The sequence below is a fragment of the Echinops telfairi genome, unplaced genomic scaffold, assembly GCF_000313985.2.
Source record: "Echinops telfairi isolate 266 unplaced genomic scaffold, ASM31398v2 ScPeMD7_7420;HRSCAF=8458, whole genome shotgun sequence".
Lineage (NCBI taxonomy): Eukaryota > Metazoa > Chordata > Mammalia > Afrosoricida > Tenrecidae > Echinops > Echinops telfairi.
The window spans coordinates 50,638,860-50,663,927 of NW_022111320.1; the positions used below are offsets into that span (position 1 = coordinate 50,638,860).

At 54.8% G+C, this 25,068-nt stretch overlaps 2 protein-coding genes across 4 annotated transcripts in view; both read right to left on the reverse strand.

The window, feature by feature from the left end:
• The window catches only part of CUNH3orf62 (chromosome unknown C3orf62 homolog), a 3,694-nt gene extending 3,068 nt beyond the window's left edge, over positions 1 to 626 (reverse strand). The window contains exons 1-2 of one of the 2 annotated variants that reach the window (XM_045297615.1): positions 384 to 626; positions 1 to 108 (exon numbers count right to left, since the gene is read on the reverse strand). The exon at positions 1 to 108 is cut by the window's left edge and continues 322 nt beyond it. In XM_045297615.1, coding sequence (XP_045153550.1) covers positions 1 to 103 — 103 coding nt within the window. In that variant the 5' untranslated portion in view covers positions 104 to 108; positions 384 to 626. Of the gene's footprint in view, positions 201 to 383 lie in introns of those variants that run through there. The other variant, XM_030887670.2, reaches the window with a different exon arrangement.
• Positions 627 to 731: 105 nt separating this feature from the next.
• Positions 732 to 25,068, reverse strand: part of USP4 (ubiquitin specific peptidase 4) — a 35,384-nt gene continuing 11,047 nt past the window's right edge. The window contains exons 6-21 of one of the 2 annotated variants that reach the window (XM_004715227.3): positions 20,357 to 20,497; positions 19,491 to 19,608; positions 18,252 to 18,425; positions 16,402 to 16,560; positions 14,727 to 14,951; positions 13,981 to 14,064; positions 13,262 to 13,356; positions 9,724 to 9,915; positions 9,069 to 9,157; positions 6,465 to 6,680; positions 4,711 to 4,781; positions 4,383 to 4,501; positions 3,986 to 4,135; positions 3,266 to 3,369; positions 1,540 to 1,628; positions 732 to 1,234 (exon numbers count right to left, since the gene is read on the reverse strand). In XM_004715227.3, the coding sequence (XP_004715284.3) occupies positions 1,100 to 1,234; positions 1,540 to 1,628; positions 3,266 to 3,369; positions 3,986 to 4,135; positions 4,383 to 4,501; positions 4,711 to 4,781; positions 6,465 to 6,680; positions 9,069 to 9,157; positions 9,724 to 9,915; positions 13,262 to 13,356; positions 13,981 to 14,064; positions 14,727 to 14,951; positions 16,402 to 16,560; positions 18,252 to 18,425; positions 19,491 to 19,608; positions 20,357 to 20,497 (2,161 nt within the window). In that variant the 3' untranslated portion in view covers positions 732 to 1,099. The remainder of the gene's footprint in view (positions 1,235 to 1,539; positions 1,629 to 3,265; positions 3,370 to 3,985; positions 4,136 to 4,382; positions 4,502 to 4,710; positions 4,782 to 6,464; positions 6,681 to 9,068; positions 9,158 to 9,723; positions 9,916 to 13,261; positions 13,357 to 13,980; positions 14,065 to 14,726; positions 14,952 to 16,401; positions 16,561 to 18,251; positions 18,426 to 19,490; positions 19,609 to 20,356; positions 20,498 to 25,068) is intronic. The other variant, XM_045297614.1, reaches the window with a different exon arrangement.

Genomic DNA, 25,068 nt, shown 5'->3' on the forward strand with positions numbered 1-25,068 from the left:
GCCTCTGCGCGCCCGGGCACTCCCGGGCAAGACTGGCTCCTTCACAGGCCCGGTCAATGGCCGCGGTCAGCTCCTTTCTGCATCTTCTCAGTTTCTCGGACATTTCCCCTACAAGGCACCGGGGCGATTACGGGATGCACTGGAAATGCAAACGGCACGACCATGCACGGGCTGGCAGGCCACCCCCGCTGGATGGGGGCTCGCATCACCACGGCGCCCGCGGGCGGGACCTGCTCTCGCCCTACAAGGGGGCGGGCAGGGTGCCCCCCCCCGCACCCGGTATCGCCCCTACCCCGTCCTGGTTCTCCCAGAGGAAGCCGCGATCCGCTTCCCGCCCAACCCCCGCGCCACCCTAGGGCCTGAGTCCGCAACCACGTCCTCACCGAGCAGCAGACACTGCCCGGCCAACGGTCGCCGCGCGTCCCCAGCCCCACGGGCCGGGTTAAAGGTCAGACGTCACGCTGGCACGCGCGACCCGGTGGGAGAGCGTGCGGCGGGGCGGCCCCCACCGGGAACTACGCAGCGGCTGCAAACACGCGGGCTGCCCCTCTCCCGGCCAAGACCCGGCCTCAAACCAACAGGGAGGACTGGCTGGGTTCCCAGTTAGGTGACAGCCGGTGGCGCCACAGGTGGTGGGGCAGGAGAGGCCAACAGGAGAACCTTCTCCTTTCAGTTCCCCAGCGGGAAGGGCAGCAGGCTGGGAATTCCAAGAAGGCTCCAGGGAGAACCAACATTGCTCAGGGAATTTATAAGTTCATCTCGGTGCACAGCAGGGGAGAAGGGGGCGTGGTGTACTCAGGGCTGGCTTCCCTGTGAGCCACTGGCTGAGGGGACCCCAAACCCAGACCTCAGGTGCCCTGAGGCACCTTGTCCCGCCCGCCCGCCCTGCAGCAGCTCCGGGTTGTACAGAAACCTCTCACCACCTGTTTAAAAAGAAAAATAATTTCAGTCTCTTGGACATAACCCTTCTGAGCAAAGTCTTTTTTTCTGTCTTCTGCCCATTAAGAAGGGCACTCCATCTGGGTTTCAGACTGAGGTGAGCCCTCTTCAGAGTGTCACGGATGCTCTCGTGGGGGTCCCCCGGGGTGCCGAAGCAGCATCAGTTAGTGTCCATGCTGCAGGCCTCCTCATCCCCCACGCCCTGCTGGGAGCTGCTTGGGAAAGCGGGGACCGCAGGGGTCTGGTGGGGCTCCTCATCCCGACGCTGGTAAAACAGCACGTAGGCAGCTTTCGTCTGCAAAACGAGAGGGACCAAGCTGGCTGTGGCTGCAGCAATCGGGGTCAGGTCTGGAGCTCATGGTCGCCCTGGTCAAGGCATGCTCCAGGGGGTGTGGGGGTTGGTGGAGGGGGAAGGGTCCTTCTCCCGGGAGGCGGACCATGCACACCATCACGGAGTCCAGAAAGAACGGCAGCCAGCTCTCTCTCTACGGCCCCTCGCCCCCACCATCACACCAGGAGCTCCAAACACTGGCTAACCCCAATCCAGCCCAGTCTGAACGCACAACGGTGGAAGGAAGGGCCGGCAAACAGCCTACTCACCACTATCTGATCTTCGGAGGCCAGGGACACGTTGCTGTCATCAAAGTAATACCACTTGCCATTCAACTTGTTCTTTGCATACGCAGTGTCTGCCAAGTCAACAGAGACAGCGCTGTGGCCATCACCCGAGGATGAACCTGGCCAGCTTCCTTCACAGGGCCCGTATTAAACAATGCTGCCACCCTCTTGACCACACACTCAAAGTCCATCATGGAACAAAAGAGAAAACCTGGGTTAAAAGTAATTCATCTGGGTCTTAACCCAAAGGAGAACTCACCTTTTGTTTCTAATCTATCCCCTTTCAAGAAGGTTCCCCAAATGTAAGAACGGAACTGTCTGTCAAGAACATGGTTTTATCCCGGAATGCTAGGACACCAGTGTAAAGGTCGGAGCAGGCCAATCAATGTCAGACTTCAGGCTGGCTGTGCGCACCGATCCTGACCCAGGCAGGGGTCCCTAACGGGGGCTGTCATTGCTGAGAGTCACACAAGACAATGGCGCTCAAAAGCGTCCCGAGGCACCCTCTCCCCGCCTCCTCTGTGCCGATGACATGTTGGCGCCTCTGGAGCCCTCAGGGGGCCCTGGTCAGAGACACGTTGGGCACTACGGTGCGATGCGTGCCAGACACCGTAAATGTATCTTTCTGAGACTGTGAGTCAAGAGCCTGCAGCTGGCTAACAATTCCGTACAATGATCCCAGCGTTCCCTCTCAGCCAATTCTCCCGACAGCAAGCTGTGTACATGACAGCACTGCCAGGAGTACTCTCAAACGCCTGCTCCGCCCGAGGCTGAGAAGCCGCCAGATCGTGTAGAGCTGCTTTCCAGCCCCACCTTGCTGGGCACTTGGGCAAGCTGCTTCCTCACCAGCACGCCTACCCTTTCCGTGGCAGGAGAGAGAGGGGCCGGCAAAGGTGCTCCTGGCCTGTGCTGGGCTGACAGCAGGAGCTCTGGTCACTTTGGGCCCTGAGTTCCAACCTTGGGCCCACAGTGGGGAGGGGCACCAGACTCTCCCCACCTCCCCCAGCCAGCCTGGTCTGGGGACAGGTGCACTGAGGACGCCAAGGCGAGGCGCTTGCATGCGCAGTGTGTGCGGTGGGAACAAGCAGCCTCCAGAGGGAAACGCAGAGCAGGGTTCACATCCTTGTGGCACAACCCGCATGCCTTCTTGAGGCGAGCTATGCCACCTCCCTGTGGCAAGGAGGGCTGCCTTGGGCACTGTTCTTTCTTGCCCTGCTCGGTCTACGTGGACCCCGCTGACAGCAATGACTGAACAGCACTCAGAAACCCGAGGGGCAGAGAGCTGATGGCAGCGGGTGAGGGGCCTCAGGACTCACATTGGCAAGAAGCAAACACAGGAGTAGGCCAAAATCCTGGTTGCGACAAAAAAGCTAGGTCAAGAGCAGTGAGTGCTACGGGGCGGGCCACACTCTGTGACTGACCACCAACAGCCCCCCCCACCCCAGAAGGGAGGACCCTGCAGGTGTCCAGCCTCGCCTGCAGCCACAGGTAGCCCTGTGGCCGCATTGGGATGAAGTCTACCTGGAGAGGAGACTTCTGTGAAGTCGTGGGAGAGAAAGCCATGCCCCGCCCCTTCCTTTCCAGTGGCCAGGAATGGACAGGTGAGGGCTGGAGCCCAAGGTGGAAGGACAGTGGGCAGCCTGGAGCCCAAGGCCGGGGCAACGTGATACAAGCTGGTTGGCCAAGGTTCAGCACATGAGGTACTTACAGTGGCCAACCCCCATGGCACCATAGTGATTGGACACGGCGATGAGGTCGTACACGTAGGGCCTTGCCGACCGGTCACACACGAACTCCGACATGTTCAGAGCTCTGAGCACAAACAGAAACAGCCCGTAGACAAGTGAAACTCATGCAAAGAAGCCAAAGGCCGCCACCCCCACAGCAGAAGGGACTGGGCCTGTGTTCTGACCAGACAATGGGAGAAGCTCCGAGAGCAGACTAGGGAAGGAGGAAGGGCCTGGCGACCATCAGTTCCGGCAGCTGTTCCCCCAAATTCACCACCGGGACTGCCCTCACTTAAGCCAAAGACCACACGGGCTCAGAAAGCCTCCCCTACATTGTACTCATGATTTCAAACTCAATAAATAACTAAACTACTGCTTCTCCCCCCTCCACTGGCACCTCCTGTAGGGTTCACACAAGAAAGCACTACAAAGTACGGATGCCTGTGCGGCCCTGCTGGGCCACCGGGGCTCCTGCCAGTCTGCGGCAGGGCTCCTGAGGGGCCGACAGCAGCGGAGTGGGCACCGCTCAGCCCATGCAGAGCCTGGGAAGAGCTTCTAGGGAGAGGCTTTTCCCCAAGGATGGGACAGTGGAGAGTGAAGGGCAGCCCAGGAACACACCCCCAACACAGGGAAATCTGACACAAAGCCAGCCGCCGACTGGCCCTGAGTCGCTGCCTGGTGTGCACCTGACCGGGACGCACCTGACCGGGAACTCCACGACCGTGTCCAGCTTATCCCTCCAGTATCTGTTGTAGGAGAATCGCTTCAGGTGGACCACCAGGATCTTGGGCAAGGACCACAGGTCAAACTTCTTTGTGGCCTGTTGATGCTTCTTACAGTTGGGACAGTACCTGGAGGGGAAAGAGAGACCTGTGCTGAGTGGGTGGGGGGTGGGGGGGGAGCCTCCAGGTCAAGGCCCAACCTGAGCGTGGCCGCTTCAGGGCAGGGAAGTATCTAGCCCCTTAACAAGCAGGGCTTAGTCTGCAAAAGAGCTCACCCAGCAGAGGCCGCATAAGCAAGTGACTGCAATACAGTGCAGAGGTCCTAGCGTGCGCACACAGGGCGAGGGGAGACCTGCTGACAGCGGGGGCTGCGTACCAGGGGTCGTGCTCCCCAAGGGTCTCCATGGTGGTGAAGAGCTCGATGCAGTCCCGCAGGGCCACCGAGGTCTTCTTCTTCTTCTGCGGCTGCAGCATGCTCACGTGCTTGTCGCAGGCCTGCAAGGAAGTCCGCGCTGAGACCAGGACTCGACAGGCTTCTGGGGAGCTTAGGCTTCATCAACAGAGGCCGCTCTCAGGGGCCTCTGAACGTAAATGGCATCTCTAAGTACCGTGTGCTCCAAGCTACAAACAGAACTTGGCATGGTGCTGTCAGACATAGCGGGAGACCAGCTCACACTAGAGACCAAGAACCCCGAGGGACCTACTTCAGACTCCTGCTCGTCATAGTAAAGGTTCCGGGTCTCGTTGTCCCAGTCGATGGCCAGTGTGGATCGCGCTGTGGAAGAGCAGCAAAGCGTCATTCATGACGAGCAGGGGCATGTCACAGGGAGAGATGACACAGGTAGGAAGAACCACATAGGGGTCATGCCACCAATCTTGTCCCTCATCACCTGCCACCTTTGTACACCCCACTACTACCTGCAGAAAGACAATCAAAACCCACGAGCACTCACAGTGACCCCATCCAGGGCTCCCCAGCCTCCTTTTTCTCCCACGGAACTGAACCACCAACGTGGAGGTCAGCGGTCCATGTCTGCACAGCAGTACCGCAGGGGCACCCAGACCCAACCCCCCGCCCACCCCAGCAACCCTCCAGGGCGGAGCAGAAGCGTGGCTCTGAGACTGTGGGTCTTTGCGGAGCAGCCAGCCTCGCCGTTCCCCTCTGCAGTCGGCCTATCTTAGTAGCAGAGGGCAATGAGCCCCAAGCCCAAGGGCAGCGAGCGGTCTCTGTGAATGGCCAGTTAAGTAACAGATTTATAGGCACTGGGACCCCTCGTAGACAGCCTGTCACCCTGCTCCACTCCACAGCTGGACAGGCAACACATAAAGGGTTTGAATTACATAATTTTCAGTGTCGTCCACAAATACTCTTCTTCTTCTTAATCACATAGATATGTAAAACCTTCTTGGCTCAGAGGCCATGGGGGAAAAAGGTAGTCAGCTGGCCTTGGCCCTCAGGCCAGTGTGGGGCCTCCTCCCTTAGACTGAGGGTTACTCGTGGTCAGCCTGACAAGACTCAAAAGCAAGCCTCCCAGGCCATCACGTAACGAATGTGATGCCGGAGGCACATCTAGTACTTTGGAAAGGAGTATGGCAAAACAGAGCAGCTACGAGTGCACACCTCACCCGGCTGCACATTCCCTACATCACTTCCAGGCATGGAAAGAGTAGGAGACGACGACCCACAACCACGAGGAAAGGAGACAGGCGGGCTCACAGATGAGGAGGCAGGCAGGCAGACAGACACTGGAACAGAATTAGCATCAGCTCGGTGGCAGGGAGCGCACAAATCCAAGAGCTAATTAGCTCAGCAAAACCCCAAGCAAAATACACACACGTAAACCCATGCCAAGGGACTTATCTGCAAACCACTGAAAATCGACGAGAAAAGCTGAAAGGTGGTCTCACTGGCCACTCGTGCTTCTCGTACACAAAGCACATCGACGTGTCCTAGGACACGCCTTTCCCCGTCTGCACAGCCCTGCTAATGCACAGCCACTGAAACCCCCGGGCACCAGGGACGGAAGTATTCTTAGGAGTAAACATACAGGCAGGACCTGATCTGGTTTCCAAAACGTTCTGTAACTTTGGTTTGTGTGGTCTCGTTTGTCCCTATTAGGGTGTGGTGTCACTGGAGGTCACCCTCTGGAGTTGTGTTAGGGTTTTCGGTCTATAAAACCCAGGGTTGATGAACCTACAGGGACAGCAAGTAAAATAAGGGTTTCAGGGGGAGAGGGGGTGATGGTGTGTGTGTGTGTGTTTACTTCCTGCCCACACGAAGGCGCCATCTGATTAAGCGATTGGGGGGCTTCAAGCCACACAGACACTATGACAGCCCAGTGTAGCGAGCACTGGGGGCAGCTGTTCTCGAGTAGAACTGACCATCGGCATGGAGACTGGTTTTCAGATAGGCCTTGAATCCCACCAAGAGCCCAGTGGAGGCCAGAGTGCTGCTCACCGTTGAGTTTAAGTAGTTTCCCGTCGGCTGCGAGTGAATTTATGTCGGCGGTGCCGTAGGAGTTCACAAGGCTGAAGGTGAAAAGTCTCTTGGGGCCCTTGCCCTTCTTCGGGTCGGTGTCACTGGGGTCGCTGCCCAGCTCTTCCTCCCCACTGCCGTCCGTCTCCGAGAGCTGCTCCTTGCCTTCATCCTGGTGCTCCATCTCCTCCTCTTCTCCTGCCACACGAGTGGAAACAGAGTGCAGACCATGTGCCACCATTTCGATGCCACGAAGGAACTTTCAAAGCCCGTCGCGGAGTTTCCCTCTAGACTTATTTCTCGGTGTGTGAGCGTACAACTGCCCTGCGCAATGACAGGACACTCACATGGGACGCGCCACAGCCTCACGACAGGTTCAGGGGAGTTCACCGACTCACCCCAAAGCAGGAAGGCGTCGGCGGGCCTGCCACCCCTACTTTGGGCGTCCTTGCCACGTAGCTAGTCTACGGACTTCACCCTCACCGTCTCATTCTCTCTGCCTCACGGGGAGGGCTGAAACCCAACACACACCCAAGACTCAGGCGACTGCAAAGCAATGCGGTGGAGAAGCCAATTCTAAGCGCTTTAAGAAGAGACACTAAGGAATCGGCCCCTCCCACAGAGTCGCCTGCTGCATGTTCCTCCACATGTGTCCGAGGTGCCTGCTTGGCCCCACCAACCCCGCAGACAGAGATCTCCCCTCTTGGGGCCTACAGTCCAAGGGAGCGCTATGGTATCACGAGTAACTTCAGCAAAAGCTGGGACAACTCCCAAAAGGTGATGGCAAATTCAGAGGGAAGAGCAGATTCAAAATGTGAAGTTTACAGACTGAAGGTCGGTGAGTATGTTAGCAAGGAGGACAGAAAGGTAAGTTCTACATCAGAAGAACAGCCAACCTTGGGAGTATTCGCAAGACCAAGTTGGGCCCAGGACAAGGCAGTTTCTCTTGGGGACACGGGAGCAGCAGGATCACAGAGGAAGCTGTGGTGTGAGCCCCACTCTGCACTACTCACACAGCCAGCTTCCGTGACACCCCAGAGCCACCGGCCCCGAAATCAGAGGCTCCTTTCCTGCCTCAGCCCATTGGCCCCGGAAACCACTGCCCTGCCTGCTGCCCCCAGAGAGAAAGCGCCAATGCTGGCCTCGACCCCGCTGAATGGAGGCGAGCCCCTGCCACTGCACCATCTCGGCCCCTGGGGGGTCTATCTCAGGAACTTTCTTCCAATGCTGCCAGGATCAGACGCCACACAGCGGATGCGAGAGGATGGAAGGAGGGGCCCCGAAAGCAGCTCTGAGCTGCCAGGGGCAGCTGGCAGTAAAGAGGCCACTTCAAGTTAAGCAGGATCCAAAGCCGAGGTACCAACACTCATCTGTAGGCTCCAAAAGGAGGGAGTGCTTGTTCCCGACCAGGGAACTTACAGCCTCGGCAAACACTTACAAGCATATGCGCACCGGGTATGCAGCCGGCAGGTTAGGACACATGAGCATTCACTCTGTTGCAGTCGCTACCCTGTGAACAGGGGCATCTTTCTACTTGCACGTGGGTAACCCAGGCTCAGAGGGAGGAGCTAACGTGTCCAAGTCCACCCCACATCTGGAGCGTCCTATCTACCAAAGCGTGAGAATCCACAGGTCACCCTGGGACTGCTCAGAGACGTCCACTACCACGACCACCACCTCCGCCTGGGGGACCTGTGCCCCAGTCACATTCCTGTTCATGCCTAGTGGGAATGGAATGAGGCATTCTGATAACATCTACTCAGCCCTAAAACACCATAAAGTATTGGGATGATCCAGCAAGGACCAGAAACCTGGAGGTCACTGTCCAGGACCATGAACGCCCTGAAGAAAGGAATCTAGCAGTCTAGATTCCCCACCAAGGAGAATTTGTGGCACCAACTGGGCAGAAGTCTCTGGTTGTGGAGGAACAAAGCTGGCAGATCACCCAAGCCCCATAAAGTGAGAGGCACGCCCACAAATAGCCCTCCTGTCAGGGACAGCTTGTCACACGGTCACGCAGAACAGCGAGGGCTTTCCAGACCATGACGTCCTCCCTCCATCCCTCTCTCCCCCAGCAGAGGGGGTCGGGAGCTGACCACCCTCCTTCCTGAACAGAAAGGCGAGAGCACCCAGACAGCCGTCTGCCTTCTGACAGCCTGGCCGAGATGCCATCCTCTCAGGGACCAGGCTGACCTGGCAGTCACTGGCAGGCAGTCCCAGACTGCAATGGTGTCCGACAGTCAAGGGACCAGCTCTGCCGACAGAGCTGGGCAAGCACCCACTTTGTAATCTGACCTCCACAGGTCAGAATTCAAATCCTGCGACTTAATCACCTTGGACTGGACACTCACTCCCTCTAGACTCAGAAGCTTGGCCTAGACCCTAAGTCTCCGAGAAAGCCTGCGTGGACAGTGCTGGGCAAGCCCAGGTGCAGCAGGTGTGAGTCCCAGGACTGCTGCTCCAGGCAGGGCCCGGCCCCCACCCCAGTCTCAGCCTCCCTCGCCCATGCGCACAGCACCTTTGGAAGAAGAGGGAGGTCAGGAGGGATGTGGTCTGTCACAGCCCCACAGCACGGCGAGCGCTCACCTTCACAGCTGCCCCTGGAGCCATTGCAGGCTCCCGGCTCCAAGGGCGAGCTGCCACACTCATCAGGCAGAGGCTGTTTTATGTAGCGGCTGCAGAAAGAGAGACAGAGACGGGCCATTGTTGTAACACTCACCCTCGTGCATTCCTGGACTACTCCGACTGCAAAGAGTTCACGGATCATACACTCAGCTGAACGCAAAAGAAACGTGCATCTTACAATCATACAAGGACTGAGTACTTTTAGAAACTGAGAGGGACCCAAAAGATCACATGTCGAATTGAATTGTTGAGTCACTGAAGATTCAAGGAAGTGCTTCAAGCCTTCCAGCAAGATCAGCCAGCAGCAACATTAACAACGATTTTCCAGGAAGGTTAGTAACCACTTCACAATGACCATGGAGCACCTCAGAGGTGATATTCAAATACGAAACGCTATCAAGCACTAGGCGCCCTAAACCAGCTGACACGGGTGTGACAGACAGGAATGATTTTGCGGACCACGGGCGTGGGCGCCGGGTGTGCTTGGTGCTCTAACAGCTCAATCGGCTGCCCAGGGGCCAAGGGGTCCCACGGGTGCTCTTCAGGGGGCTGTCACTACCACTGTTGCACCTATCTTGAGCTCTGATACCATCAAAACCGCATCCCTGCCACCGACCTGATACGCTCACAAACAGCTTGATACAGGGACTCAAGGGTCAGCTTGTGCTTGGGGACAGAGACCAGCAGGGGTTGCCCATACAGCACCGCCCCGCAGGACGTGCTCGACGGCCGGGCCTTCCTCTCCCTGAAGTAGACTGGCAGCGTGACACACTCGGAGCCGTCCGCCGACGTGCTGCAGACCTCGTACCTGTGTCAGAGACAGAGGGCGCCTTCAGAAGCAGGTCCGCGAGGGAGAGGCCGTGTGCAGCGGCGCGAGCTATTCGAATGGGCACTCCTCGGCTGAGCTGCAAAAGCCCTTCCAAGAGGAGTCTGGGTTATGGGGCCCACAGAAGAGCACTGTCTACACCCCATGAACCTGCCCCGCCTTGTTCCCACAACCAAGACCTTGCACTCGCAAGGGGACCCTGGCACATAGGTGATGGCTGTCACCTGGACCATCACCCGGCACCACGGTCGCCTCCCAACACCCAGGAGATCAACTATTAAAGTTGCATGGTCAGTGTTCTGCCCTCTAAAAACACCTAAATATTGTATCAGAATGCATACCCAGAATATTAGTAAAGATCCGTTTGGTTTTTTTGTGTTTTTTTTTTCAACCAGTGTATAAAACTAATTGTTTGCCCTATTTGTTCAAAAACACTGATGTAAAAGAATCATGTTTTTGAAGATCATAAATAACCAAAGGAATATTAAATAAAAATCAATGGAAAAGATAAATAAAAATCAATTATTTTGAAAAATGTTTGTAGTACGCAGCAAGGGGGAGGGGGTTTGAGATTTAACGATGCTTTCGCCTAGAACTCAAGTCACTGCCATCGGTGATGCCAACTCAAGGCAGCCCGAGAGGGCAGGGTAGAACCACCCTAGTGAGTTTCCCAGACTGGTACTTGACAGGAGAAGAAAGCTTTGTCTTTCTTCCAAGGAGCAGTTAGTGGTTTCAAACTGCTGACCTAGTAGTTAGCAGTCCAACCTGCAACTTCTCCGCCACTGAGGAACGAGAACCGAGGTTAAAATCAGGGGAAACTGACTGTAGTGTCTCCCCCTTCCTAAAGGGGCAGACAGACTTACTGCTTTAATGTTTGCAAACTCTAAATGTGAGCACCATCTTCTGAGAGTCCTGGAAAACAGCCCTGACGGCAGATGACACAGGCGGAAGAGAGGGTTTCTAAGGAAAACTCACAAAAACGCCCATGTTCAGAAAGGGCAATGCTCGGGGGGGGGGACCTGTGGGCCAGTGGAGTGGTCAGCAATCAACCGGCCAAGAGCAAGGCTGGCCCAGGTTCCAGGTCTCACCTTCAAGTTGCTATGACCCAGGGCAAGCACCTGAACCTCTCAGTCTGCTCATGTATTGGATAAAGAGATTACCCACCGTATCAGTTTGGTGAGATCTAAATAAGGCAGTGTACATGTTCAAGAAATATTAATGTGGGCATTTATAGAGGTCTAAATACAGGCATGTACCTACATAAACATATTGATATATGAGGATGGAGAAATAGATCTATGTGCATATATGTATAGGTTTAGTATTAAGGTAGCAGATGGACATTGGGCCTCTACTCAAGTACTCCCTCAATGCAAGAACCCTTTGTTCTATTAAACTGGCATTCCATGATGCTCACCTTGCCAACACAATCGCTGAGACAAAGCGGGTGCATAAGCAAATGTGGTGAGGAAAGCTATCAAAAGATCTAGCGTCTGGGATCTTAAAGACTTGAAGATAAACAAGCAGCCATCTAACTGAGAAGCAACAAAGCCCACATGGAAGAAGCACACCAGCCTGTGTGATCATGAGGTGTCGATGGGATCAGGTATCAGGCATCAAAGAACCAAAAATCCTATTACTGTGAATGAGGGGGTGTAGAGTGGCGACCCAAACCCATCTGTAGGCAACTGGACATCGCCTTACAGAAGGGTCTCGGGGAGGAGATGAGCCAGTCAGGGTGCAGTGCAGCACTGATGAAACATACAACTTTCCTCTAGTTCTTTAATGCTCCCCGCGCCCCCACCCCACTATCATGATCCCAATTCTACCTTACAAATCTGGCTAGACCAGAGGAGGTACGCTGGTACAGATAGGAATTGGAAACACAGGGAATCCAGGACAGATGATCCCTTCAGGACCAGTGGTAAGAGTGGTGATAATGGGAGGGTGGAGGAAAAGTGGGGGAAAAAGGGGGAAAGCGATAACAAAGGTCTACATATAACCCCCCCTTCCTGGGGGACAGACAACAGAAAAGTGGGTGAAGGGAGACTTCAGACAGTGTAAGATATGACAAAATAATAATTTATAAATTATCAAGGGTTCGTGAGGGAGCGGGTGAGGAGGGAGGGGAAAAATGAGGAGCTGATACCAAGGGCTCAAGTAGAAAGCAAATGTTTTGAGAATGACGATGGCAACAAATGTACAAATGTGCTAGACACAACGGATAGATGGATGGATGGATGGATGGATGGATGGATGGATGGATGGATGGATGGATGGCTTGTGATAAGAGTTGTACGAGCCCCCAATAAAATTATTTTTTTAAATACTGTTATTATTTTAATAAGACAACTATCATTTCATCCTGGCATACTGGCAGGGAGTCTGGCTGGCCTCCTGAGGGCCCACAGGAGGGAGCCCGGCTGACGCTGTTGGGGAAGTGCTGACTGCTGACAGCTAAGCCCACGACTCGACTCGACTCGAGGGACCAGCAGCTCCTCAGGAGGTGAGGCCATTTGCTCCCCGCAAGAATGACAGCCCCAGGCTCACGGGGGCGGGGAGGGAGGGGTGTAGGAGGAGGTGATACCACGGGTTCAAATAGAAAGCAAATGTTTCGAAAATAATGATGGCAACATATGTACAAATATGCTTGATACAACTGATGTAAGGATCGTTCTAAGAGCTCTAAGAGCCCCAATAAAATGATCTTTAAAAAAAAAAGAGCTACATTCATGGAAACCCCAGAAAGGGTTGCTCCGGATCCGTGGGTTTCATATTTGGTCTGGTGGTGTGTGGTTGAGTGCTCAAGTGCTAACCACAAGGTCGGTGGTTTGAACCCACCAGTCACTCCACAGGAGAAAGATGAGGCAGCTCCCAGAAAGATTTACGTCCTTGGGAACCCATCGGTTTCTACCCTGCCCTAGAGTCACCGTGAGTCAGAAGTGACTCAGCATTGGGCTTGGTCCCCACAGGGAGGAGGAAACAGTCTCCTCAGATAAACAACTCACTTCCTGGGGAGCCAGAGCTCTGAGCTATCACAGCACCTGCCTGACAGGCCAGCCTCCCTCCCTGGGCCCCACCCCTTCTGCCGCCCCAGGTCTCTCACATTGTGCCACCTTTGAGAAAGGCACTGCTGACAGAGGACGCATCTGTAGGGCAACCGAACAGGCAGCAACTGTTGACAAAGGCTCTGTCCGTGCCGGTGTGTACTCAGCACGGACAGCTCTCACAGCCCCTCACACCCACGCACACGGACTGCCTGCAGAGCCGGCTCCTCAGCCTCTAGAACGGTCCCTCCTGACCCTAAGCAAGAGCAGCGGGGACTCACACGAAAATATCATCCCGAGGCATGATGTGGTTCAAACCTTCGTCCATTTGGAAAATCTTGTGGAACCGGTGATTATACACATCCGTGACCACCATCTGCGAGTCAGAGGAGGGTGAGTGAACTGAGTACCACTGCCCGCTGAACTCAGCAAAGCCTCCAGTGAAGCGCAGCTGCCAGGCAGCTGGCCCCATGCTCAGGCCCCTGGCTCAGGGGAGCAGCATGGCTGCCACCAGCTGTGCCCATGCTGATGACCTCTCCCCAAGGCCATGAGGGGACCTGCACCCTTGGGTGGCAGGGCTGCTGGGGAGCCTGATGTGGCAGTGAGGACTGATCAGAGGACACTGGAATGGTCCAAACCAGCTTGCGAGGGGGTGGGGGCGGAAGTTTAGGCCACTGACCAGGGCTTGGGGGAGGGAGAGGCTGGGGCTGGTACTCTCAGCCGGGGCTGGGAGTCTCCACACAGAGGGCTCTACTTCCCCCGCCTCTCCACAGTGCCAGGCTCACTAGAAAGCCCAGCAGGGCCCAGCAAGAACATCACAATGTCCCACCACCCGGAGCTTGGAGCTGGGAAGGAACTCCGGGCCATCATTTTACCGCAGAGGCCCCAGAGGAGGGGACAACAAGCTGAGAGCCAAGCTCTCCTCCTGCTCCGACCGGGTCTTGTGTGATCGCAGTGGGGAGGGGGCGGGGAGGGAAGGCCAGCAAGGAGCCCGCCTCACGTTTTCCGCAGCAATGCCAGAGAGCCTGGAGAGCGCCTCGCACAGGTCCGACACGGCGCCCATCAGCGGCACAGTCACGCGGTACTGCGGGGGAGAGAGGACCAGGGGATGGCAATGGCCTTGGGGACACCTGGGCGCAGGGCGGGAGATGAGGCGGGCAGAGTCTGCCTGCTGGGGATGGAGATGCCCTTTCAGAAGCGGTGCATGAGGAGGTCAGGGCCCCGGGAGTTCCCGGCAGAAGTCCGCATCTCCAAGCCTCTCTCTTCAGGCAGCAGAGCTTGGGAGCCGGACCTCTCTCCTCCCAAAGATTCTCTTCCATGCCTAACTTTCGAAAGCAGCCCCCGGCCTCCTTTACAGGGTCACTGAAACCACGCACACTGCCGCCCTGTCCCACAGGCCCCTCTCTCCTGGTGGAAGTAGAGCCAGCAGACTGCACCGCACCGCAAGGCTGGAGCCTCCAGGGGGCTGGACACAGACCTCGCAGAGAGGGGCTGGGAGGCAGCCTGACCATGGAAAGCACCTTGCTCCTGGGTCGGCAACCCTTGGCATCAAGGATCTCGCAGTAGACGAGGTTAACTCTATGGGCAACTGGGTCATGGGCAAGAAAGTGACGAGAGACGCCAACAGACCTTCGCAGCAGGCAGGAATGACATGGGACTGCACAGAGACCCTTGCAGCAGATGGAAGCAGCTACCCAGGGTCTGGGGAGCGCTTGCAGAGGTACGTGAGGGGGCTGATTCTGTTACCTGGGTGGGTCTGCAGCAAGGGTCAGCAGGAACCAGGAAGACCTCCATAATTCGATCTTTCTTCAAGGGCAGTGGGAGAGTCAAATAGCAAAATGGGTCAAAGGTCACGGAAACCTTCGCACATTCTGGGCAAACCAAAGTGGATTTGAAGAGGCCATGAAACGTGTCCACGATGACAGAGTCATTCCGTAACCTGTGGTTCTCCCAGGCTTCCTTAGCTACCACCTGGAAGAGAGGGGAAGGGTCAACAGGACATTCTGCATGGGTCTCCATCCTTCAGCCCTGCATCTAGAAGGACTCTCAGCCAGAACCTGGCGCACCAGAAGTGGGCAGGGAGGGTGGGACTGCTGTATCACATCTTGCTCATGCCACAGGCCAGCCCTATGCCCAGCCCACGTTTCACAAGATGTCAGCTGAGGATGTGTAGGAAACCAGAGGTCCGTGTGTCCTCTGCCGGGAGACAAGCGGCACCTGCTCCTGACCAGGGCAAGAATGCCCCCACTCCCCACCCCCAGGGAACTCCCTTCAGGGATGTTAAAGCCACACGCTGTGTTGCTGCTGTAGTTCTGGCTCCGCGCGGCCCTCTAGGACGGGGCGGCCTGGTCCCACGGGTCTCCTGGTCCAGACTCTTCACTGGAGTGGGCCGCCCCAGAGCACCCAGTGGTCCCACTGCGATGGCCGAGTGCTCACCCACTACGCTACCAGCACTCCTTCACATCGGCCCCGGTCAGCAGTTTCTCACTGTGTGTAACTCGTGTTCTTTTTAAGATCTAAATGCTATTTTGAAATATTCATATTGATGATCTAAACAATTTAAAACACATTCACTGCCGCCAAATGCTAGAGTAGAATTACCCCTACAGGGTCTCCAAAGCTGCGATACTGGCACGTCTTTCTCCACCAGAGTAGCTGGTGGGTTTGAAGCTGCAACCTATTGGTTAGCAACTAAGCATTTAACTACTAGGCCACTCCAAACTCAATGCCATCGAATCAATGCTGACACAGCGAGCCTGATAGGACAGGGTAAAACTGCTCTGAGTTTCCGAGACTGTAACTGTTTATGGGGGCGGCTGGGGGCTTTGAACTACTGACCTTGAAGTTAATAGCCCAACTTGTAACCACTATGCCAACCAGGGCTCCTACTGGGCCACTAGGACTCTTGGTTAAGTGTGAATCCAACCCACTGCCACCAAGTCCCTCCTGACGCATAGTGACCGTATGTAGGGTTTCCAAGACGATCTATCTTGATAGAAGCAGGCAGCTGCACTTCCTGCAACACAGCAGCTGGTAGTTTGCGCCACCCACCTTGCGATTCACGGGCCATCACCCAACGCAGCGCTCACACCCCACATGCTCTGTGCACAGATCAGAAGTTACAGAAATGTACAGATTTCAGGGAGAGCAGGTGCAATCCAAAGACCCACGCTCTCAGCCCTTCTACAGGCACCGAGTGTCTCGGGCTGGGCTCGTCCCTGACACCCTCCTGCACAAGCTGACTGGCTGGAAGGCGCCGAGGGGCAGCAGAGGAGCAGCCTGAGGGAACCCTTGCTGAGAGAAGGCCTCCCCCAGAGTCCGAATCCTTGTCACCGGCAACAGAAAAAGACACAAACACCCAAAGATTGGAAACACGTGCCACACTGTCAGGAGGAGACCGCGTCTGTTCAGAAGTACCCACCGCGTCTGGCCGCCCATTGGCATCCCTCAGCTCCAAGTAGGGCTTCTTCTTCACTCGGTTCAGGTCTTCGTGCAAGCCGTCGAGAAGAAAGGCTAACAGCTCCTGAGAGTCCTGTTGCTGGTAGCCAGAAAACTGAGGGGCAAAACGTCCGACTTGGGTCTACAATGAAAACACAAAACATACCAGGTACAATACGATATAAATGCAAAATACCATTGAAGTCACACAGAAATTGCCATCAAACACAGCTTTGTAGTCAGTTGAGGGAGGGAATGCTTGGCTGCACTAACTCCAGGGGGCCTAAAGGAAACTCGTGGTCCCCATCAGAGGACTTGGATCAGCAAGTGAGACCGGCAACTGTCCTAAGACCTGTGCCAACCTGTGCCGAGAGGGTAGAAGTGTGGAGCCCCAGGCAGGCACGCCAACTACTGACACGAAGCCCACTCCGACTTCCTGCTTTGGTCCAGTCTTCCTAAGAACTTGAGAAATGAAGCCTGCATTGGCCGGAGGGACTTCCCTGCCTGCCTGTCCTCTAAACCACGGGTCCCCAGGTGTGGCCTCTGACCAGCAACACCGGCACCCCTCGAGAACGTGTCAGAAATGGCCAGTTGCCCTCAAAGTCAATCAGAAACTCGGGGAACGGCGGACCCTTAGAAGACAACAGCCTGTCTTCTTATAAGCCCTGCAAGGGAGTCTGACGCCTTCCAGGTCGGAAGCCACTGCTTTCGCCCTGCTGTTGTCCGCAAACACCACGTGCCTATGTGGATGCAGAGCAATTACAATGAGAGACAATGAAAAGCTCACCCCCTTGGTCACAGTGGTCAAGTGCTGGCACCCGCCTGGTTATTTTCTACGGCAGCGGGTAGTGCAGCTAGAGAACGGGTGCGCGAACCCCAACCTCCTCAACCAAACCCCATGCTGTGGAGTCCAGCCCCACTCACAGTGACCTACACGCTAGACCAGAGCCACCCCGAGTTTCCAGGGTTGGAACCTTTACAGAAGCAGACTGTCTGCCTTTCTCAGGTGGCCCTGCTAGCTGTCAAAACGCTGTCCTTCCAATGAGCAGTCAAGTGTTTACTACTGCCCCACCTGGCTCCTTAACATCCTTAATACTATGCGCTGATGGTTTGTTTTAACTAGTTTGAGCTGGTCTCTTTAGGTCTTTGTACGTGAACAGTAGCTGACATACATTATCCTAGAGCTTAATGTGGTGATGGAAACGTAAGAAACTGATAGACTTCACCCACGAATGCCATCTGCGCACGGAGCTAGAGCGCTTTCATCTGCCTCTGCTGCTTTCCATCAGCAACGGACACGCTTTTTCTGTCATGTGCTTCACGGGGCTCTTTGGACCTCAGTGAAGCTCCAGTTGTAGCATCTGGAGCCCCAAACCCTCAGGGAGGAGCCTGGGACACCTGAGCAGCAATCCATCCATTTGCGCCTCAAATCTTCCGGGCAGAGGGATCCACTGACCACCTTCCAAGAGTAGCAACCCAAATCCTGACTGCGGGAAACCCAACTCAAGCCACAGCGTATAGGGTTTGGGTCCACGCTTGGAAAGCCCAGGAGTACCCTTCAGATAATTCTGGAACTTACACTGAATGTGTCCATCTGGCTTAGGAACGGGCAGGTAAAGACGGTCACCACATGACACAGCCTCATGAGCGAGCAGCTTACCAATGACTTGGGGAGCACCCACCTCAGAAAGTGGGGTGAAGAACCCGAGAGAAGTACGCGTTGAACTTGGTGTGGCGCTTTTCTTCTCGGATGTCACCTTAATCCCCAAATGCCTCCTACAGCAGGAAGCCACCCTCCCCAGCCAGCCACAAGGAAGAGAGCCGCGAACCTACTTTGAACATGCGGGGTGCCACATGGGTGTCTCGTCCAGACCACATCTGCTTAATGAGCTCGGCATAGGCTTCTGCAATCTCACCCTTCATCCCCAGAGGGTTCTCTCTGTTGATTTCAGCCTCGTACTCATCTTTGAGAAAGTAGTCCGTCAGTGGTGCCGTATTGCTCAGGCACTAAAACAGAACACAACCACAGCTCATATCCTCCTAGATACAAAATAAACCAAGTTCTCAGAGGCCACTGAAGGTCCACCCCAATCAAAGGAACTCCTCGAAGACCCGCTGAACTGCTTGTGAAAGTCAAGCACAGCTTCCCTACAGCCTGAGCTGGTGGCCCGCTTCGCAGGCCAACAGTCTCAGAGATACTGGAGTTCACCACCTAAGTCTTCATTCTGAAAACAAAACAGCAGCGGCAGCTGGCAAAGCCTACACATGTCCATGGTCACTAGACCCCCGGCAACGTGTGTTATTTTGTTGGAGAGTTAACCTGCCTGGGGGCGTGGCCATTTTTGTCTACTCACTGGAGAGTTTACGATCGTTTCTTTTTCTCCCTACATCTTTAAATAAGTTGACCGCTAGTCATCCAAAACAAGAAGCGTGTATGTTTTGAGGCTTTTAATGATCAAATCACACTCAAACACACCTAAGGCTAAGCAGCTTCTTCTTCCTGTCAGTCAGGTGGGCGCTGCTCTTCTAGGTAACCTCGTCCACCCATCTCCTCTGGCTGAGCTGCCACCCCTCTGCTCTCGTCCCTGATTACTTCACTCCTACTTCTTGTCTCACGTGTTCTTCTTTTAGAAGCATCGTGAGACAGAAACTTAAATCATGAAGTTTGAACTCTTTCCCCCCTTCTTTATTTAATATTATTTTTTTCCCTACACCCTAAAGCTTGGTGAGCTTCCTGGGCGGCAGTATTCGATGTCTACGGCCACGCATCCCTTCCTGGAGAGCAGCAGTCCGCCTCCGCAGGGAGAGGATGGCAGACGCTTCCCACGTGGAATCCTCCTGGGCTCTGCTCTATCCACTTCTTCCCTTGGCTGATGCTAATTGACACCTTCTCCTTATAAAAACTGTAACTCTCGGTACAAGAGCTTCTCGTGACTTCTCCGAGTCCTCACTTAAGGCAGGGACAGGTGGGACGCTCTGAGAGGCTCCCTCCGGCGCCTCAGCAGCCCTCTCGCCCAGGCCAGAGTACTCTGAGAGGCAGGATGGTGTTTGGATGGCGAGTCTCGCCACTACCTGCAAAGCAGAGTTCATGAAGCAGGTGTTTCCCAGGTTTCCGAGTCCGCAGAGGCCTGGCTGCACATGAGACGACGGGGACTCTTGACAACTGTATGATGCGGAGAAGCCAGATCCACTGGAAAACACAATGCCATCCAAGACCCAAGTGAGTGCTGCACACAGCCCTCGGGATCCCCTCTGGGGGGCGGGGCTCCTCCGCTGGCTAGGATTCTGTCTGGCATAATCATGCCATGACCCGAGCTCCTTCTACCTGCGTCAGCCGCCCCCACCCTCAACACGGGAAGCACGCCCTTAGGGCGAAACCCTCCTGGAAGGTGCTGCTCCAGCCTTTGGTTTCTGCCAGATGACTTCAGGGAAGAACGTTTTGAGCAGGAGCTGGCCCAGCTACACCCAGCAGCCCACAGCAGCCTCAACGGGCCCCCAGTGCTCCCGTACGTGCTCCCGTACGTGCTCCCATTTCACCGGCCTCTGCTGCCCCGTCTGCATGGCAGCTGTTCCCGCAATGCCGGAAGAAAGGGTCACAGCAATCCAGGCGGGAAACAGGCAGGGCTGGCCCTCCGTTGACAACCATCCCCTAGGGGCTAATATGCCATATGGCCAGCCCAGCCGCCCACAAACAAGCGCAGCAGCCAATGAAACCATGGGGGCCCTGGGCTGGGCAGAAACCACAAGCTCCCAGGGGAGCCAGCCGTGGGAGCCGGAATGCAGAAGCCCCTTCACCGGGTGTAAAGCGGAGTGAGCAACCACATGCAGCCCACTTCCCTGGGCGCTCTGGTCCCAGGAGGCGTGGCGTGGGGCAGAGCAGCTAGCCAGGGCGACTGGGCTCAGAGGCAGGGAAGCCAGGTGCAAGGGCCGGCTCTTACCCCCTGCTGACACCGGAGCTGTGCATCCCAGAGGTGTTAGTGCGGTCACCGTTTGCAATAGGAGAGGCAGACACTGAGGAACAGGGGCTTGCTGACGATTTTGGAGAGGTAGTGAAATTTCTGCTAGGCGCAAGGCTTGTTCTGGGAGAGAGAAGCAGATACAAAGCTACTGACTTTCAGCAAACAGCAAGCCCTCGTTCATGCCTTAGGTCTCTTCTCAGGAAACGAACGCACCCCGTGTTGAGTCACCTAAAACAAGCGGCAAAAAGCCAGTTTCCATGCTACCTCAAGACAACCTTCATTACATGTGAGTTGAGAAATGGGTCTTCCTGTCTCGCTTGTCCACATCTTACAGACTCAACCTTTCAGTACAATAAACTACCAAGTACTTCAGGGCATAATGATTTCATCACTAAACCAAAGGCTTCCCAGATGTTAATAGGACTACCTACCAGTGAAAAAAATTAGGAAATGGCAGTAAGGAAAGCATTTCCCAAAACAAACAAAAACGCTTCACCAGGACAATGGCCATTTGGCTTTATGATGTCAGACCACGAGAATTGTTTTGTCGCCTCAAATTTACCAAAAGTGAGAGAGAGAGATTATACGAGGGCTCAATCAAAAAATCCTGGTGCAAATTCCATAGAAACCTATCCGAGAGTCATCCGCCTCCTTCTGTGTCAACGCGCTCTAACAGCGGCTCGTTCACCTCCGTGGCCCTGCTCGGAAGAACTCGGCGCTGATAGCACTTTGGGCATTCTTGAGGTACTCCAGTTGTGTTCCTTTAAAATGTTCTTTGGGCTTTGGGAACAAAAAGTCCAAAGGGGACGAGCAAGGGTGGGGTAGAGCCCCAACAAAGCCCTCTCAGGCAACCCTGCTCCCCTGAGAAGGAGCAGACACACACAGCAGCACCGGTCTCCCAGCCGTTCTCTCACCATTGCAGCTGCCCGTTTTCTTTCAAACTTCTGGCTAAGAAGCCCCCTGATCATCCCTGTGTCCTTGGAGAAAACCCACCCTGAGGACCCAATCACCATCATCTCCTAGCAGAGCTCTCTGCTTTCCACGTCACTGGCCCATGTATCCCCTCAGAAGCCTCCGCTGGGATTAGAGACTAAGGAACGTGTACTGCTGAGCACTTGCCTGCAGCCACCCACCCACCATAGAGACATGTTTGAGCACGTCTTACTTGACATAAGCCCATGCACGTGTGAGCTGAATCCTAGCAGCAACACTTCTTGACATACCCTTGCATAAACCTCTCCATTTCAAACCCGTCCTTCACTTTTCTTCGTGGAACGCTAGTTTAGATGTACTGCTACTTTCAGAGTAACTCAAAGGGGAACTGCCCTAAACCTTAACACTACTGTCCACTGTGCTCACCTTCTTCTAAAACATGTCCCAGAACATATAAAAGAGCACGGATCTCTGCACGGCTTTGCAGACGTGCACCGGGACCTTCCTTCTGGAGGCTGGGCTCTTTTAGAACAGAGAACACGATCAAGAGGGTGTGCCCTCCCAGCACGGTGCCCAACTTCATGAGATTTGATCTGAACAAAGAGCTAACGAGTGATCCTGCCCATCAGTGGTGGGCAGACACCAGAAACCCACCCAGGGCAGACGTGGGCACAACGGGAAGCATTGTGGGAATCAATCTCCCTTCACTCCTTACTCTGAGATCACAGAGAGGGGAGGGAGGGAGGGAGGAAGGGAGGGGAAGTCCCAGTCTTTCCTCCTCTCCAGGAAAAGGCCCTTTCTCTCATGGTGAAGGGCCCTTGCTGCCCACAGCCTCATCCTCGTGCGGCAGAGGGGTCCAAGGCCTCACTAGTGCGTTCAGTGCGATGTGCTCACACTGAGCCACACATTTCCCACCTGTCCAGCGGGACCGACAGCCGAGGCAGGCAGGAAAGCCCTCGCACAGGCTCTGTCTTGAAGTGCAGTGACCAATTCAATCACCTCAGAGCTGGAGACAGGTGCTACCGGGGTGAACCTCCGAGGGGAACCCTCCAGTAACGGTGTGGCAGTAACTTACTCCTGTGGGCTTAAACGGGCAGGGGAAGAACAACACAGACACCATCACAGTCCCAGACTGGTTCTCTCTTTTAAGAACTGACATTTCTGGTTGGAAGAAAATAAACATTCTGTGTCACATTTGATTAGAGTAGCTCAGGAAATGTGATTAGTAATTTTCAGTTACATTTGGGCAAAAAGAAATCTAATGAAGGGTATGCAGAGGCTTGAAACTTTACTGAATTCAAACTGAATTCAAACTTTTAAAAAAAAGCTCGACCTGAATAGACAAATCAAAGGCAAGAAAGAACTCCATGCAGACAAGTGACTCCTATCTGGGAAGCGTTGGGCCCAAGAGCATGTCGCCAAACTTTCTGGCAGCTTCCAGGGGGCATCCTGAGCACTGCAGGCTGGGAAACCGGCATCGTGGGAAACACCTGCATCTCAGTGCCATGTCCCGTGAGACAAGACCTTACTTGAAACTGTGACCAGGTCTCACGCTGCAAACAACCCGAATGCAGGGGCCACTTCTCTCTCGACTCCCAAAAGACAACCCTCTGGACTCCTGGCACCTTTCTGCTGTGGCATTTCCTGTCCCACCAGGAAGACAATGCAAACCAGTCCCTGAATCCATGGCAGACACCCAGAGAGAAACTCACAGCCAAGCCCATGATGAGGCTACCACCGACCAGGCAGAGCCCACGCTAGCCCACTGCTCCCAGCCTCTGGAGGAGAGTGCGAGGACCAGGTCAGGTGACCTCTGCTCGCTCACAGACGTCCAGGCTCAACGCTGCCCTGCAAGGGGTCTACCCTCTAACCCTGACCTCAAGCATGCTTCACCACCCCGAGCCCTCAGCTGCGTGTAGAGGAAGCCTCCTCGCGCAGAACCCTGGCCCTCTCCTGGCTGTGTGCAGGCAGCCTGAGAAGGCAAACACAGCGAGGACGGACTAGGCCAGGCAGATCTTGGGCAAGTGAAGCGAACCCCAGGGGAAGCACTGCTCAAGCGGCTGAAGCCATCCACAAGGGACAAACTACTGGAAACAATTTCACTCTGCTGCCCTCCCGTCAGGAAATATGTAAAATTGCTCTTCTAGTGGTTTTGTTGTTGCTGCTGCATGTTTTGGTTTTTTTCCCCCAAAAGGCATTAAGTCAACCAGTGACTTTCCCCGAGGACAAACTTGAGCTGGCAGGGCTTCTAGTCCTTCCATTTCCACCTGTGTCTTCCAGTCAGTACATGACCGAGCACGTTTGGCTTGGTAGCATCTGACCTTAAGGGTTGGCAGCTCTGCATCTATCAGTGGAGTTTGTACTGATGCTGCTGCTGGGTGCCACCAGCTGATTTCACCTCACAGAGACCCTGTGTGACAACGCTGAACTGCCCCGAGGGTCTCAGGGCCATGACCTCACAGGAGCAAGTGCCAGTTCTCTCTCTCCCAATCACTGACCTGCTTCCACTGAATTCAGCTCAATAGTTTCTATTTTCTACCCTGGACTTTTTAGCCGTTTCCTGTTATAAGTGTAGGTTGTTTTCTTTAAAATAATAATAATAAATTACGACTATTGACGCAGTAGCTGGGACATGTATAAACCATGACTGTAACCAGTTGCTGGCCAAACAAGCAGGACAGCACCAGTCCCCCAACAGCCTCCGAATCCTCGTCAGGCTGCTCTTTCTTCACGGTCTCTCTGGCTTTGATTACTTCTGCCTGGGCTCATACAGTATGCCACGTTGGGCGCTGGCTTCTCTCAACATTGCGGATCAGTGCTCTAAAAGAACTCCACTGTGTGCAGACACGGCAACCGACCCACCCATTCTGCTGTTGGTGGACATCTGAGGGAGCTCCGACAGGTGACCAAGCCGCATGCTGCTGCCATCAGCTTCCGTGAACATGGGTGGCTGCACAGGAATGGGATCCTGAATTGTGAAATATGCAAATACTTCTACAGTAGTACTTATTGCCAAGTCTTCTGCAACAGCCAACCCGACATCCTCCCCTCGCTAGAGCCTGGCAGCTCTGGTTGCCCCACACTTGGCATTGTTCATCTTGGTCAGCTACCCCGCCTAGTAGGTGAGAAACAAGTCCTGTGTCATGCTCCAATGTGCCACTTCTGGGAGACTGCCAGGCAAGCGCCTTTCCATGTTCACCAGCCACCTGTGCAACGTGTTCTGTCCCTTTTCTTGGCATGATCTGACTCTTTCTTATTTACCTCACAGGGTTTCTTTAAAATTCTAAATATAATCAGTCGGATGCAGACAAGTCAAGTACCTGTCCGCACTCTATGGCCTGCTCGCCTTTCTGCGATTCTGTAAAGGGAAGTTCCTAATTCCAAAGTCATTCGCTATCCCCCATTGAAAGAAAGGGGACACACCTGGGCTGCTACGACTCAACATCGAGAGGAGGGGGGAAGCCTTCCATTTAAGTCATTTCTTCTGTAGTTCCTGGTGCTCTGCTCTGTGTAAGAAGTCTCTGCCTGCATCCACGTCACAAGGTCCTTACCGTACTGGTCACGTCATCTGTCACATGTTCCCCTTCACACCCCACAGATCTTACTGCACATCCCTGAATACCTCCAAGAGACGTTCAGAGTGCTCCATGAAACATCCTCAGATAAAACAACGGGACTGACAGTTCCGGGGGGACATGGGAGAGGGGGAGGAGGGGGGAAGGGAAGAAGAGGGGATAACAAACCCAGGGACAAGGGAA